Source organism: Dipodomys spectabilis, unplaced genomic scaffold, assembly GCF_019054845.1.
Source record: "Dipodomys spectabilis isolate Male_0828 unplaced genomic scaffold, ASM1905484v1 ptg000157l, whole genome shotgun sequence".
In the NCBI taxonomy this organism is placed as follows: Eukaryota; Metazoa; Chordata; class Mammalia; order Rodentia; family Heteromyidae; genus Dipodomys; species Dipodomys spectabilis.
In genome coordinates, this window is record NW_024870834.1 from 6798426 (window position 1) to 6813357 (window position 14932).

Sequence of the window (14932 nt, forward strand, 5' to 3'; positions counted from 1 at the left end):
CTAGCAACCAAGGACTTATACTCAGGCCAGTTGGAGTGGGAACAGCCCTCTTGCTGTGCAGATCTGGAAAACCTGGCAAGTGCCCGCCTCCATCCCTGCGCTCCCCAGCCTGGTCTGTGGAGTGGCTGCTAAGGGTCTGCACGGGGTGGGGCCCCAGCGGGCTTGGCTTGTGATTTTTACTTCATTTCTAAACTTGTTTGGTTACAAGGAGGGAATGAAATAAGGTTTTTGTTTCTTTTAAACCCTGTAGGCATTTTGTTTTTCCTAACATTTCTATTATTTCCTATTTGGGCCTTAAGGGAGCCATTCAGAAGAGTCTGCCACCAATGGTGACACAGCATCCCGGGTGCTTGCTGGCTTCTGTGCTGTCTTTGGCTCCAGGGTGACCCCCGAGTCTCTCAGCCTGTGTGTAGTGTTGGGTGGCCCTGCAGCCAACCCAGCACCTTGCCTCCTAGAAACACGCAAAGTTTGGTTCCCAGGACACACCAGGAAGCAGGGCCAGCCTGGATACCGGGCTTTGTTTAGTAAACTTCCCACCGCTCTGCGCTGCGCCCGCCATGGCTTCCAGCAGGACTGCGCTCTGCAGCCAGGGCCATCCGAGGAGAAGGAGGAAGGAAGAGATGTTGTTTGTCAAAGGTCATTCTGTTCACCTGGGACATTTGGGGCAGGGGGTGGGGGAGGGACCCCTTGGCTCTGACGACTCCCTTCTGTCCTCTGTCCTGTCTTCTTGGTTGTTCAGTGCTAGGAAGAGAATTCACAGGGGAGTCATTTGCTGGTGTTGATGGTGTTCCCAGGGTGCTATGCAGCCCCGAGACTGCTGTTTCCTGTCATGAGCTGTGGTGTTAGGGACCTCTGGGGGTAGGTGAGACTTGATATGAGAGATGATCCTGCCGCATTGCACACGGACATGTTGCTCGTGCTTGCTGAAGTGCACAGTTGATACACCTTCTTTGACTGATTAAATGAGCAGAGGAATGCTTGGTTACATTAGTGCCTGGAAGGGGCCACATGTGGTAAGTATAAGGAAGCTGGCAAAGGGCTTCACGGGGGTGCCCCCCCCCTTAATGTGAGCCGGTGTGTAGAGGGGTCTGCCTCCTCATCAAAGGGTAGGGCACAGAGGGTGGAGAACCCGTGTGCCCAACTACAAAGAATGCGGTGACCTCAGGGTTTAGGTAGTGATCGCTATTGTGGTGGTGAGCAGAGCCCAGTGAGGACCAGTAGAGCCCAGTGAGGACTGGTAGAGCCCAGTGGGGGCCAGCAGAGTCGGGTGGGCCCGGCTGTTCCAAAGGAACACACTCTTGCTCACACTGCTGCTCCCAGATCAAGGGGCCGCCCCTAGTCGTGCTTTGGAAATGAGTAGGGAAGGCCGCGTCTGTGGTCCAGCCTCAGTTGTAAGTCAGGAAGAGAACAGAGTATGTGGAGTTTATTTTATTTTATTTATTTTTTTTGGGTCCGGTCGTGGGGCCTGAACTCTGGGCCTGGGCGCTGTCCCTCAGCTCTTCAGCTCAAGGCTAACACTCTACCACTTGAGCCACAGCGCCACTTCTGGCTTTTTTCTTTTTGCTTATGTGGTGCTGAGGAATCGAACCCAGGGCCTCAGGCATGCAAGGCAAGCGCTCTACCACTGAGCCACCTTCCCAGGCCGAGTTTATTTTATTTTTAAAATCTCTCCCAACCAGAAAGGAACGTGAGACTGTCGGTCCACTTTGGTCATCTCCCAGGTGGTTGCTGGTAGCGGTTTGGGTCATTCATCTGTTGGCAGCTGCTGGGAAAACATTTGCTTGGTTTGGGAAAGGAGGTTCCCACGGCCCTGGGAGCAGATCTTAGGACCTGCCCTTCTTCTTGTGTGAAAGGTAGAGTCCAGGCCAGCCTTTGGGCAGGTAGCCTGTTGTGTTAAAGTGATGGAGTTGCAGGAGAGAGTTGCATCTCTGCCCAGGGTGAGGGTCCTGCCCTGAGCCTGGCCGATTTTCGGGTTCTCAGCCTCTGGGGCTGAGCAGCACTGAGTCAGCAAGGCAGGAGTCAGTTCTACCCTTTAGAGTGTTCTCGGCTAGACACACGGTGGACAGCTTGGGGCCGGAAAGGATCATTCTTGCCTTCCTTTGCCTAAATCCCCAGCAGGCATTATTTGCAGATGGTGGGATTTACTTTCAGAGTCTCCAAACCAGGAAGTGTATTCTGAACACAGCAGTTCAGCAGAATAGATCCTGGAGGTCACGGGCCACTATGGAGGGCTTGACGTGTTTTGTATGTGCAGCGTGCAGCATTCAGGACTTGGAGGCCAAGTTCCGCGCTACCTAACAAGTGTGGGGTTGATGGCACACATGTCCGCTGGACTCAGGAGTAGAGAAGTCCCTGAGTCTTCCTCCCTTGAATGAATACAACTTTCACTTTTTCTTTTGTCAGTCTTGGGACTTGAACTAGGCCTAGGTGCGCTGTCCCTGTGCCGTTTTGCTCAAGGCTGGCTCTCTACACTTTGAGCCATAGCTTTGCTTCCGGTTTTCTGGTGGTTCATTGGAGATGGGAGTCTCACTCCTGCCCACGCTGGCTTGGAACCAGGATCCTCAGATCTCAGCCTTCTGAGTAGCTAGGATTATAGGCGTGAGCCACTGGCATCTGACTTCAACCTTCACATTTTTTTGAAGGGCTTCTGCATTTTAACATGTTGTGTATTTTCATAATTGTCCAGCTACTTTTCTGTCCCACGTTTCCCCTTACACCCTGTGTGCGTCACACGCTTTCCCTTCCGTGTAGGAAGCTGGTGGCTGCAGACATCTTTCAGCTCACACAGACTTAGATCAGCCTCTCTGCCACCTGTCTGCTGGGAACTGTTGAGGGGATGCCTGGAGGCAGGGGTTGGTGGAGGCTGTGAGGCCTGTCTTGGCTGTAGCTATTGACTGGGATTCCCCCAGGATCCCCCCTAGGGTTCCCCATACTCTTCACCTTGCAGAGTGGGTAGCCAAGGAGATTGTCGGGTGCTTCTCTGCCCTGCCCCCATGGGTTGCTGGTGACTCACCTGACATAGAAACCTACTTCCTTTTATCTCTCAGACACAGAAGAAATCCACTTCCTTTTATCTTTCACCCCATCTTGCTTTGAAAATCACCTCTAGCGAGCTTAGCCGTGAGGCGGTTATAATTTGAGAAAACCTCTGGGCTTTGGCACATGCTGCTTCCCTGTGCCTTGAAGCCTGTCCCTCATTCTCATCCTTGGGCCTTCAGCTCAGCGTTGTTTCCTTTAGGAATCTTTGCCTGCCTGTTTGGCACCGGAAGCAAGAATTCCATTTCTTCGTCCCCATAGTGTCTGTCATCTTGTTAAAATTTCGAATCTGCTGTTGGTACCCCCGTGGGCTACACCCAGAGGACCGCGGCAGCGGTGTTTCCTGTGCCCAGCACACAGTAGGTGCTTGGCAGGGAGCTGTGATTGTGTCACTGAGCCCACCTTGCAGACAGGGTGTATTTATGAAAACAGTCATTTTACAAAATCCTGAAAGAAATGAGGCTTTAGCATCGCAGGAGAAACCTGAGAACTTCCGCTTCTTCTCGCATACCTGCTCTGCAGGACCCGTCACTGGAGGGCACAGGCTGCCTTTGTGATCAGCCAGCTTCCCACCATCGAACACCTGTCCTCCCTGCGGGGGGGGGGGGGGGTGGAGATCATTTTAAAGCTCAGCACCCAGGAATCCATCCTTTGTTTCCTATTCTTTCTTTCTTTTTTTGGTCAGTGCTGGGACTTGAACTCAGAGCCTTATATTCTCATACTTGCTAGCCAAGCACTCTGCTGCTGAGCCACACTCCTGTCCCTTTTTGCATTGGTTATTTTTGAGACAGAGTCTTGCTTCCTGCCCAGGAATACGCTGAACCACAGTCACCTATCTTGAGCCTCTTGTAGTAGCTGAGATGACAGGTAGAAGCCTCCGAGCTGTTGGTGTGTGCTATTCTTCGCCATCAGAACACCAGTTGTGTTGACTGCCAGCACTGAAGCTCTCCAGCCAGCATCCATTCTCACCTTTGAATATTTTTTTGATTGATAGACACACGTTTATGAGCTATAGCATGAGGTTGGCACATTTATGCATTACATTTCGATCAACTCAGAACACTAAGTTATCCATCGCCTCAAACGTCGATCATTTCTTTGTGATGGGAACATTGTAAACCCTGTCTCAGAACTGTTCTGAATATGTGATCCACGCCGTTAGCTGTCTTGAATCACTATCTATCTTGAGTCACAGGCCCCTTCCTCTGCTGTGGAGACTAGCGACTGTGTTAGTCCACTGCCCATCCCCCGTTGTTTTAGTTTGCAGCTTTGATCTGCTGTAGGCTGGGATGTTGGGTTGCCCGAGTTGTCAGAGTTATTCTAGAGGATGATATAATTAGATCCTTTGGGCCTTTGCTGTGAAGAGAGTAATAAAAGATTTTCTGCTTGAATTCCAACCTCTGCCTGAGCTGCTCAAGGCTCTCAAAGCTCTTCCTTCTTGTTTCTCCGCTCTGGGGGGATACAAGGCGGGGTGGGGGGAGGGACACAAGTAGAGGGGGGCCACAAAATGGATCTCACTGTAGGGAGAGGAGCCAGTGATGATGGAGAAGGGCTGCACTTTTGTATCTGCCCAAAGTCGTGTGAGGGGCACCTGGCTATATCTGGGGCCCGATGGAGGGGAAGGAGGTGGGGTGGTGAGGCTACTCGGAGCCTGGCTTAGCTCTGCTGGGCATTCCCCGTGCCACTGCTAAAACCAAAATAAAGTGATTGATCAGCGCTCTACACTTGAGAGCGGCGTGTCACATGGTGATATGGTGTCTATGGATTCAAGTCTTAGGCCAAATAAAGGCCACATGCTGGAGGGAAAAAAACACAAGACTTGGAAAATGTTTGCATTTCAAAATTGACAGGTTTCTTTACTTATTATTGAGCCATAGTAGATTGATTCTTGCCCCTGGTATCTCTGACAGTTGGGAGATGGACAAAGGCCCTGTGACCCAGCCCCACCCTGCAGCTGGGGGGAAGGGCAGGTGTCCAGCTCCAGTGCTGAGCCTGGACAGCCACGCCAGTGTTGGGAGAATCGACACTCAGTTGTGTGTGCTGAGAGACTGAGGACGAGGTTGCCTAGTATACTACATGCACCCCAGGACCAGAATGAACCTAGCAGTAATTCTTAGGCAGGAGTTTGGTTTTCTCATAGCATAAGCCTTTTGAGAAAACGGTGCTAATTTTGGCCTATCCTTCAACCCCAATGGAGCAGGATGAATTTCAAACATAGTTGAACCTAATTAAAACTGTTGCTCTTTTGGCACAGGGAAGAGCATGGAGGAGATTAAGAAGGTGCTGCTGCTGGTGCTGGGCTGTGCCGTCCAGGTAGGGCTGGGCAGGATGGGGAGAAGGGCTCTGCCCTTAGCTGCGCTGGGTTGGGACTGGAGGCATTAATCATGCCCAGCTCATGCCAGATAAAGTGTAACAACTTGAGATTTTGTAAGCTGGGTCACGGGTGGCTCATGTCTGTAATCCTGGCTACTCAGGAGGCCAAGAGCCTGAGCATCTCATATGAAGCCAGCCCAGGCAGAAAAGTCTGTGTAAGACTCTCTTTCCAAAATAGCCAGCAAAGAGCAAGCAGGGGAGGTGTGTCAAGTGGTAGAGCAAGTGGTGCAAGGCTCTGAGTTCAAATCTCAGTGGTGGTGATGGGGCAAACCACCAAAGGTGGGAATTGTACAGCTCAGTCGTAGAGTACTTGTTTAGCTTACGCAAGGCCTTGTGTTCCATCCCCATCACCACGACAAAAAAAATCCCTGTCTGACCTTACAAGGGGTGTGTTCCCGCCTTGCTTTGAGCTGGGTGCTGTCATCTTCACATGATTTTTATGTCCCACATAACCATTGATTCCCATCTGGGAGGCGGGGTTAAAGGTGATGGCTTGTGAAACAAGCTCCGAGCAGCTTCCTGAGAAATCTGTCCAGGGTTTGTAGGGGGCAAAGTGGCGTTGTTACAAATGAGAAAGCAGGCCGGGGGGAGGGGAGGTGGTTCATGCTTAAACTGAATGTGGCTGTGAACAGAGCCTCAGGCTTGCCCCTCCTCGAAAAAGGCTTCCATTTGACATATATAACCTCTTCACAGTGTGAGAGGAAGGAGGAGTTCATTGAGAGAATCAAACAGCTGGACATCGAGACCCAGGCTGGCATTGTGGCTCACATCCAAGAGGTAACCGGGGGCGTGCCATTGTGGCCTCTGTCCTGCAGCAGGAAGGACACAGGTAGCCAGTGTCCCCACGCTGGGAAAGTTTCAAGCTACGTCACCCAAGAGAATAGTTTTTACTTAGGCTTCTGACACCACAGACAAATTGATTCTGTTTGGAAAGGTGGCCGTCAGCAAACTAAAATAAAGTAGGAGTGAAAATTAAAAAAACAAAAACCAATACCTCAATCAAATCTTCTGTCTCCTTCTTCTTGCCTTATATGGACTTCAGACTATTTTTAAGAGCTGTCAAGTAGTTTAGGCTCAGAATTTGATTTACAGGCCCAGAAAGTATATTCTGGCAAATGTCACCCTGTGCTGATGGTTGATCTTGAAAGAGAGAGAGAGAGAGTGTGTGACATCCTCTGCTGTCAGTGACACACAGCACATCGAGAGACAGCTGAACTACATGGTACTCAAAGCCTGGAGTCCAGAGAAAGTAGCTCAGGGGATCTTTGCCTCAGCCCAGACTCCGGTCTCCAGGGTGAAGTTGGGAGGATGCTCCATTGAATGTCACCCCCATAGAGAATGGCAGGCATGGGGCTGGGAAGGTGGCTCAGTGGTAGAGCGCTTGCCTTGCATGCATGAGGCCCTGGGCTGGATTCCTCAGCACCACATAAGCAGAAGGAAAAAAAAAGCCGGAAGTGGCGCTGTGGCTCAAGTGGTAGAGCGCCAGCCTTGAGCTGAAGAGCTGAGGGACAGCGCCCAAGCCCAGAGTTCAGGCCCCACAACTGGACCCAAAAAACAAAAAAAGAGAGAGAATGTCAGGTAGACTTTCCTGGTCTTTCTGCTCTTGACATTGGTAGAGAACACATCAGCTAAAAAGATATGTTTTCCTTCTTGTGGATCAAGCACCCACTTGAAAAATGAATGGATCGTTAGATTGCAGATGAAAGAAAGAAGTGCACCCGAGTGCTGGTTGCTCAAGCATGTAATCCTAGCTACTCAGGAGGCTGAGATCTGACAGCCACCGTTCAAAGACAGCCCAGGCAGGAAAAGTCTGAGACTTTTATCTCTACCCATCAGAAAACCAGAAGTAGAGCTGTGACTGACTCAAAGTGGTAGAGTGCTAGCCTTGAGCGAAAGAGCTCAGGGATAGCACCCAGACCCTGAGTTCAAGCCCCACAACTGACAAAAAAAAAAAAAAGAAAGAAAGAAAAGAAAAGAAAAAAGAAGATGTGTAAGGTTTAAGCCAGCCTGAGAAGGAATGTCCATGAGACTCTAATTTCCAATTAACCACCAAAAAGCCAGAGATAGAGCTGTGGCTCAATTCTAGAGCATCAGCCTTGAGCAAAAAAAACTAAGGGATAGCTTCCAGGCCCTGAGTCCAAGTACCAGTATGGGCAGACACACACACACACACACACACACGCGCGCACGAGCTGGTGTGTTATTATCAGAGGCAGCTGAACACACAGCCCTGGAGTGGATGTAGGTGATGCGTCTGGGAACTGCAGGGTAGTAGTGTGTTCTAAGTCAGGATTTGAAGCAGGAGACAGATTCGGCTTATTGCAGGCAGGGGGAGATGGCCAAGCTGGCATCAAGTGAAAGTCAGTATTTTAATAAGTATTTTCAACCATTATTGACCATCTGTTGGACTCAGAGCCATTCTGCCTCTTTTAATTTCCTTATATTTCTGTGTTTTGAAAATGAATCTGTCCAGTGACCAGGTCCTTGAGCTTTATCAAGAGTTCGTTGCCTCTCACTGTCTTTTCTGACCAGACAGCAGGATATTAAAAAAATAATAATGTAGCCTGGCAAGTCCTTTGTGATGATCATTCAGTGATTGGCACTGGGGGGTGGCTTCAGAATTAATTGGGCGCTTGTTAAAAGTTTTGGTGTGGGATCAGATATGTTGGCTCAGGTGGTAGAGTGCCAGCCAGTGAGCAAAGGCATCAGATACGGAGTTCAAGTCTCAGTTTTCAACAAAAAGAAAAAGAAAAGTTCTGTTGCCCAGTACTCATGATGGCAGGGGAGAGGTACGAGTCTTGACCTGAAAGCTCTCCATGTGTCTGTGTCCCTGAAGCAAGCCACGTGGGCTTAAGATTCTGAGTTTCCCTAGCTAGCCCTGGTGTGTATGAGGCCTAGGACTAGACTGGGAACTTTAGCTCCTGGCTGAGGATACCATGTGGTGAGGTGTGAGATCTCACTCAGAGATGAGCCAGGTCCGGATCTTTCCTTTCTAAGAGGGGAGAGAGGAGAGCCTGGTGTCTTGACAGGACTTTGACTTTACTTGTGTTTTGTATTTGCCTTTTTTTTTTAAAGCCATTCTTCCCATCTCTCCATCTACTGTAAGAATCTTCTCTGGGAAACTTTCCTGGAGGTATACCCCTGGTACCTCATTGTTGTGTCCCTCCCACACTGAATGCTATACTGTTTCCCTTTCAAAAACCTGAGGATCCTGGTTCAAAGCCAGTATGGGTAAACAAGCCCATGAGACTCTCAGCTCCAATTAACCAACAAAAAGCCAGGAGTAAAATTGTGGCTCAAGTGGTAGAGTGCTAACCTTTAGCAAAAAAGCCAGACAAGAACAAGAGGCCTCAATATTTGAGCCTTAATACTGGAACAGAAAGAGAGGGAGGGAGGGAGAGAAGAGAGAGTGGGAGGATGGATGGATGGATGGGTGGGAAGGAGGGATGGAGGGATGGGAGGGCATGCACCAGGTCTCCCTGCTCTGGGGAGGAGATGAAGCAGGTGTTCCTCAGTGGCCTGTGGGACTGAGATATACAAGCTTACCTAAGAATCACTTTGGTTTGTGCATAGCTTCTCCAAGAGGGCTCTACACCCGGTATTCTAATATAAGATGCTTGACATTTTTGCCCTGTTTGCATTGGACTAAGTCCTCTTCCTCATCTCCTTTGTGTTAGCTACAGTGCAAACACCTTGTTATCCAGTCCCTTTTAGAAGAATTATTGTAAGAAGTGGGTTTGGGTTTTGTGTGTGTTTGGGGGCGAGGGGTAGATGATGTGGCTTGTGCAGCGGATCCCCAGGGAGGAGTTGGTCTAAATTCCCTTGAGGAGCCTTCTGCTCCAGCTTGCCAGACAATGATTAATAATGTCCGAGTCTGGAGAATGAGCTGGACGCAGTGTGCGAGCGAGGCGAGGGTATGAGGCAGGCTGTGGTCTCTGCCTGGGTTGCCCACATGGGCCCGGGGCCAGGCGTGGCAGCCCCTGCAGGGCTGGGCTGTGTTGTGCTCACAGGTGACCCACAACCAGGAGAACGTGTTCGACCTGCAGTGGCTGGAGCTGCCGGACGTGGCCCCGGAGGAGCTGGAGGCCCTGTCCAGGAGCATGGTGTTCCACCTGCGCCGGCTCATCGACGAGAGGGACGAGTGCACCGAGGTGCGCCTCGGGCAGGGACACCGTGGCTGCCCGATGGGCTCAGGGATGGTCGCCCTCCTTCATCTCCTCTGTCTCCATCTCTGGCTTGGTCAGGGTCTGGTGGGGTCAGTGGTCCCTGAGGGATGCCCGAGGGAGGTTGGAAGCTGGTCAGGGTGGCAAGCACCTCTAGGTGGGCCTGGGCTCTGTGCTAGGCCACAGGGCTCCCTAGCAAGTGTACTACTGCTTGTCTTCCATCTGCTCTGCTGCTGCAGCTGATCGTGGACCTGACACAGGAGCGGGACTACCTGCAGGCACAGCACCCACCCAGCCCCATCAAGTCCTCCAGCGCCGACTCCACGCCCAGCCCCACCAGCAGCCTTTCCAGCGAGGATAAGCAGCACCTGGCCGTGGAGCTGGCTGACACCAAGGCCAGGCTGCGGCGCGTCAGGCAGGAGCTGTGAGTGCCTGGCTGCATGTGCGGCTTCAGTGTGGTGTGCCACGGACACGATTCTAGTGCAAAAGGGAGTTCTCTGCTGGTGTGTGGAGCTGGCAGGGGCGGCTTTGAGCTAGTTCAGGCTGAGGCCAGGTGGAGTGCAGACAGAGAGGGAGGGCCTATTCCCCAGCTCCAGACTCCTCCCAGCCCAATAGCTGTCTTCGGAAGCAGACCACTGTCCCCTTTCTGGCCGGGTCTGGGGCCAGGATGACTATGTGGTTGGAGAGAGGTTACACCTCACCCCGCCTGCGGAGCCTCAGCTGGTGATTGGCACTTGCTGCTTGTAGAGACCTATGGCTGTGACTGGGATCTCACACCCTTAGAAGGAAACCCATACAGTGGATGGATAGAGTTGGAGGGCAGACGTTAGATAATTAAGAATTTGGAGAGAAGAACACTTTTGTAGCACCATCCTTTTCCTGATCTCTCCCCCCACCCCCACAGGGAGGACAAGACGGAGCAGCTTGTGGACACCAGACATGAGGTAGATCAGCTGGTGCTGGAGCTACAGAAGGTCAAGCAGGAGGTGAGCCCAGCCTGACCTGGCCTACAACTATGCGTCCAGGGGTTTGGGAGATCGGGAATGCAGCAATGGCTGTGTCCGGCTGAGCCATTCCAGCTCACCATTGTCCTGAGGGCTCCCCTGGGAGTGACTGTGCTTCTTAGTGACATTGTGTGCACATGCAGCTCCTTGTCCACTAGGATGCCCCAAAGCCCCTCCCCCCTCACTTGAGGGACTTGACCCTTTCTATCCCCCCCACCCCTTTGGGGAGATCTAAGATGTGCAATTTCCCTTCTGCTATCTTGCAGAACATTCAGCTGGCTTCTGACGCCCGGTCAGCCCGGGCCTATCGGGATGAGCTGGACTCCCTGAGGGAGAAGGCGAACCGCGTGGAGAGGCTGGAGATGGAGCTGGTCCGCTGCAAGGAGAAGCTGCACGACGTGGACTTCTACAAGGCCCGCATGGAGGTAGGCCGCACCCCTCCAGGTGTGGGGTGAGGCACTGGGCTTGGACACATCCCCAGTTGTGTTGATCTGACAGGCCTGTCCTTGGAGGATTTCAGGGACAGGAGCCCCATAAGGTGATGAGAGCACCACTTCTCTCGCGTCCCAGCCTGTCTGGATTCCCTAAAGCATTTCCTCTAATTCCTTTATTTCCAAGCATGAGACAGGTGAGAGGAGGCGTAGTTCCTTAGAGGTTTTCCTTCTGCTTCACAACGATGACCTTCTGATTGCCTCATCGCTCTTTTTAAGATTTTTTTTTTTTGGGTCCGGTCCTGGGGCCTGAACTCTGGGCCTGGGCGCTGTCCCTCAGCTCTTCAGCTCAAGGCTAGCGCTCTACCACTTGAGCCACAGCGTCACTTCCAGCTTTTTTCTTTTTTTTTTGCTTATGTGGTGCTGAGAAATTGAACCCAGGGCCTCAGGCATGCAAGGCAAGCGCTCTACTGTCCCTGAGCTTCTTTTGCTCAACCAAGCCCCTGAGCTTCTTTTACTCAAGGCTAGTACTCTTACCACTTGAGCCATGGTGCCACATTCCCAGCCCTGCCTGAGCTTCTTTTCCTCAAGGCTAGCATTCTACTACTTGAGTCACAGTGCTATTTCTGGCTTTTTCTTTTTATGTGGTACTGAGGAATCAAACCCAGGGCTTCATGCCTGCTAGGCAAGCACTCTACCACTGAGCCACCTTCCCAGCCCCAGGGTACACTTCTTTTTGGACAATATCATTCCTTCCCTCCCGCTTTCCCAGTTTCCCCTCCCATCCCCACTCACAAGTTGTATAGTTCATTTTCCACATAGTGTCTAATAAGTACCACTGCAACATTTTTCACCCTTTGTCTCTCCATTTCTGTGCCCCACTTACCTTCCCAAAGACAGATAAATGAACAAACAAGACAAAAAACAACAAAGGCAGGAAAAAACCCTGTTTTTCCATTTATCTTTCTCCTTTTCAATACCTCTTGCAGGCTCATTTGCTAGGACTCCATTTCCTCATGTAAAAAGTAAGAATAGTAATACTACTGTTTTGTTTTTGTTTGCCAGCCTTGGGGCTTGAACTTAGGGCCTATGCCTGTCCCTGAGCCTCTTTGCGCTCAAGGCAGCACTCTATCACTCGAGCCACAATGAAAGCTTTTTCTGAGTTCTTTATTGGAGATAAGAGTCTCATAGAATTTCCTGCCTGGGCTGGCTTCAAACTGTGATCCTCAGCTACCCTGGGTAGCTAGGGTTACAGCTGTGAGCCACCGGTGCCTTGCTGGATTGCTACTGTTTTGAAAGATAAAAGAGGTAAAACCTCTGAGAAGTGGCTGGTAAGGGGCAGAGTTTGTAAACTGGGAGAGATTTACAAGGTTAACACATGTGGAGGACACTTTGTTTTTGTGCTACCAGGGTTTGAACTCAGGACTGCGCCCTCCCTTGGGTTTGCTTGCTCTACCACTTGAGCCACACCTTTTGCTAGCTTTCTGATGAATGTCTTTGGAGATTGGGAATCTGGCACACATTTCTCTCCAGTGGTCCTCCAGAGCTCTGCCTCCTGATACCTTGGATTACAGGCATGAGCTGAGGGGTCTTATTTAATGGAAGAAAGGAACAGTCCTGAAGTTTCTGCCTGGTGGCTTCTGAGGCTTCTGAACAGTCTTGAGAGCCCAGTGTTGTGCTGCCTTGCTGTGGGTGGAGCCTGCATGTGTCAGCAGGCTGGTTTCACTCTGGGCCCTGGAGGCCCTGCGCTGCTCAGGTGGGCTACAGCCAGGCTCTGAGGACTATTCCCTGAGTCATGGGAGTGGCTGGTGACTCACCTTGCCCCCTCTGCTGAGACAGCCCGGCAGGCTGGACAAAGGCAGCCTGGGTCTGGGTAAGGGACCCAGACAGGGAATAGGAGTTTGTCTTGTACATGGCCCGCTGGCTCTGCCTTTGCCAAGAGGCACAGATTTCAGCATAAATGGTTCAGGATGTGTGCCACAGCGAGGAGCTTTTCATCTCTAAGTATATCACCAGAGTTGCTGCAGGCATCTGTTTAACATGCACATTCCTAAACACAAACCCTCCCCCTCTCCCCCCTCCCCTCCCTGCCCACCTGTGAGCCCTGGAAGTCTTGGTTCACAGGCTCTCTCCTGGCGACCCCTCCACCCACCTAAGACAGATTTGTGCTGGCTGCAGGTGGACCAGGGCACCCCTTGGCCTCCCTCTTCCATGGGCAGGGGCAGGGCTTGTAGAGAGCTCATCTGCAGCCAGCTGCTCTATGAGCCTTGAGCCCTAAGAGCTGAGACTGTGTCTCACTTGATCCAGGACCCCGAGCTCGCTGCACCCCCAAACCCTTGGGAAGAATTCATGGCAGAAGTCAGGAACATTCTGTCTTGCAGCTTGAGCAAGGGCACAGGAGAAATGTGGGCTTTGGAACCAGTGGTGTAAAAAGTCATGGCCTGTCGGCCAGCAGAACCAGGATCCTGGCTATGGCTCTCGTGCCAGCTCTCCCCATGGACACGGCACTGAGGAGCAGCGTGGGAGGGTGGGTGACCCTGACATTCTCCCTGAGAGCCTGCCAGACCAGCCCTCAGAACACCCCTCGGGCCACCTGGGAGAGAGAGAAAGGGCTCAGGTCTGGGGTTAGAGCAAGGTTTGTCTTGGTCTAAAAAAAAGGAACACAAACTTGTATAATTTGGTTTTAAACTTCTGGGGTCTTTTTTTGTGTGTGTGTCTCCTGATTTGTTAAGAGACAGCAGCATCTGCCTCTCGGGGAGAGGAAGAAGTGGGCGGGTCCTCAGCTGACCCTTAACTTCCTTTTGCAAGTTGTAGTGCCGCTCAAGGCCACATCTGGGGTCAGAGGGTTGCGGTCTAAGGATTGTGTGGGAGGAGGTGGAGGTAGAGCCAGAGATGGTGTCTAGAAAGTTCTCCTTCCTTGTATTTTATGACTGGCTGAAAATTTCCCTCCCAGGCAAAGGGCAAAGGCACAGAAGCTGTGTGTGTGTGTCCCAGGCAAGTGGCCAGGGCTCCAGGGGCTCCTGTGTGGATTGGCAGCTTTCCTCAGCACTGTTGGCTTCCTGCAAAACAGCCCAAGAGGCAGAGACCTCCCTGGGCCCAGTGCTCCTGGCTGGTGTTGGACCAGTCATTTATATAGGGGTACAGGTGTAGTCTTATTGTCCCTGAGCCCAAGAGACCATGGCAGCCCTATCAGCAGTGAGTTTATCCTAGCCAGCCTTTCCTCCTACAGGAAACTCCCAGAGCAGAGAGTAGCCTGTGGTAAAGGAGGCAGCCAGAGAGTTGGGTGAGGTCATTCGGGGCAAGGGCCCAGTACTTAGGAGCTGGGTTTATGATCTGAGTATGTTACATGTATGTCCTACCCCAAATTCAAGGTCATTACCCCTAAGATGACAGTGGTGTGCCCAGAATCTGGAAGGGTTAAGAAGCTTGCCCTGGGTTCAGAGTGGGCTTGGAGGTGAGGCCCAGCCCAGTGTCCCTTCTCCAGGCCTGGCTTGACCCCAGGTTGATCTTCCTCTCCTATCTCTATCCCCTCCAGTAGGGAAGGAGCCAGGAAAATGGTGTTGCTTTGAGTCCAGGGCCTTCGTCCTTACTCTGGGTCTCCCTCCTGCTCTCCAGCCTCTGTCCATCTTCGTCGTCCGCAGGAATCTCAGAGCTCACGTGTCTAGTGCTTGCATCATCTTTCCGTGTTGTCTCTAGATCTCACTCTGGCTAAGTCACATCCCGGGTCAGCCCCTCTCTCCTGTCTTTCCCCCACTCTCGCCCTGCCTGGACTGGGCCCAGGGTCTTATCCTCTGGGCCCACATTCCCACCTCCCATTCTTGATATCAGCATCAGGCTTCTTCAGAGGTATGCGCATGCCCAGCCTCCTTGGCCTCTTGAGATGCCTGTGTGGGTTACTGCAGAGCCTGCATGCGGGATGCTTCCC

At 51.8% G+C, this 14932-nt stretch overlaps 1 protein-coding gene across 2 annotated transcripts in view; it reads left to right on the plus strand.

The window, feature by feature from the left end:
• Positions 1 to 14932, plus strand: part of Ccdc88c (coiled-coil domain containing 88C) — a 120157-nt gene that overhangs the window by 59231 nt on the left and 45994 nt on the right. For both annotated transcript variants that reach the window (XR_006149432.1, XM_042692561.1), the window contains exons 5-10: positions 5291 to 5349; positions 6103 to 6186; positions 9420 to 9560; positions 9812 to 9996; positions 10477 to 10558; positions 10843 to 11001. Coding sequence is in view for 1 of the 2 variants with exons in the window: in XM_042692561.1 (XP_042548495.1) it covers positions 5291 to 5349; positions 6103 to 6186; positions 9420 to 9560; positions 9812 to 9996; positions 10477 to 10558; positions 10843 to 11001 (710 nt within the window). In the remaining variant the exon portion in view is untranslated. The remainder of the gene's footprint in view (positions 1 to 5290; positions 5350 to 6102; positions 6187 to 9419; positions 9561 to 9811; positions 9997 to 10476; positions 10559 to 10842; positions 11002 to 14932) is intronic.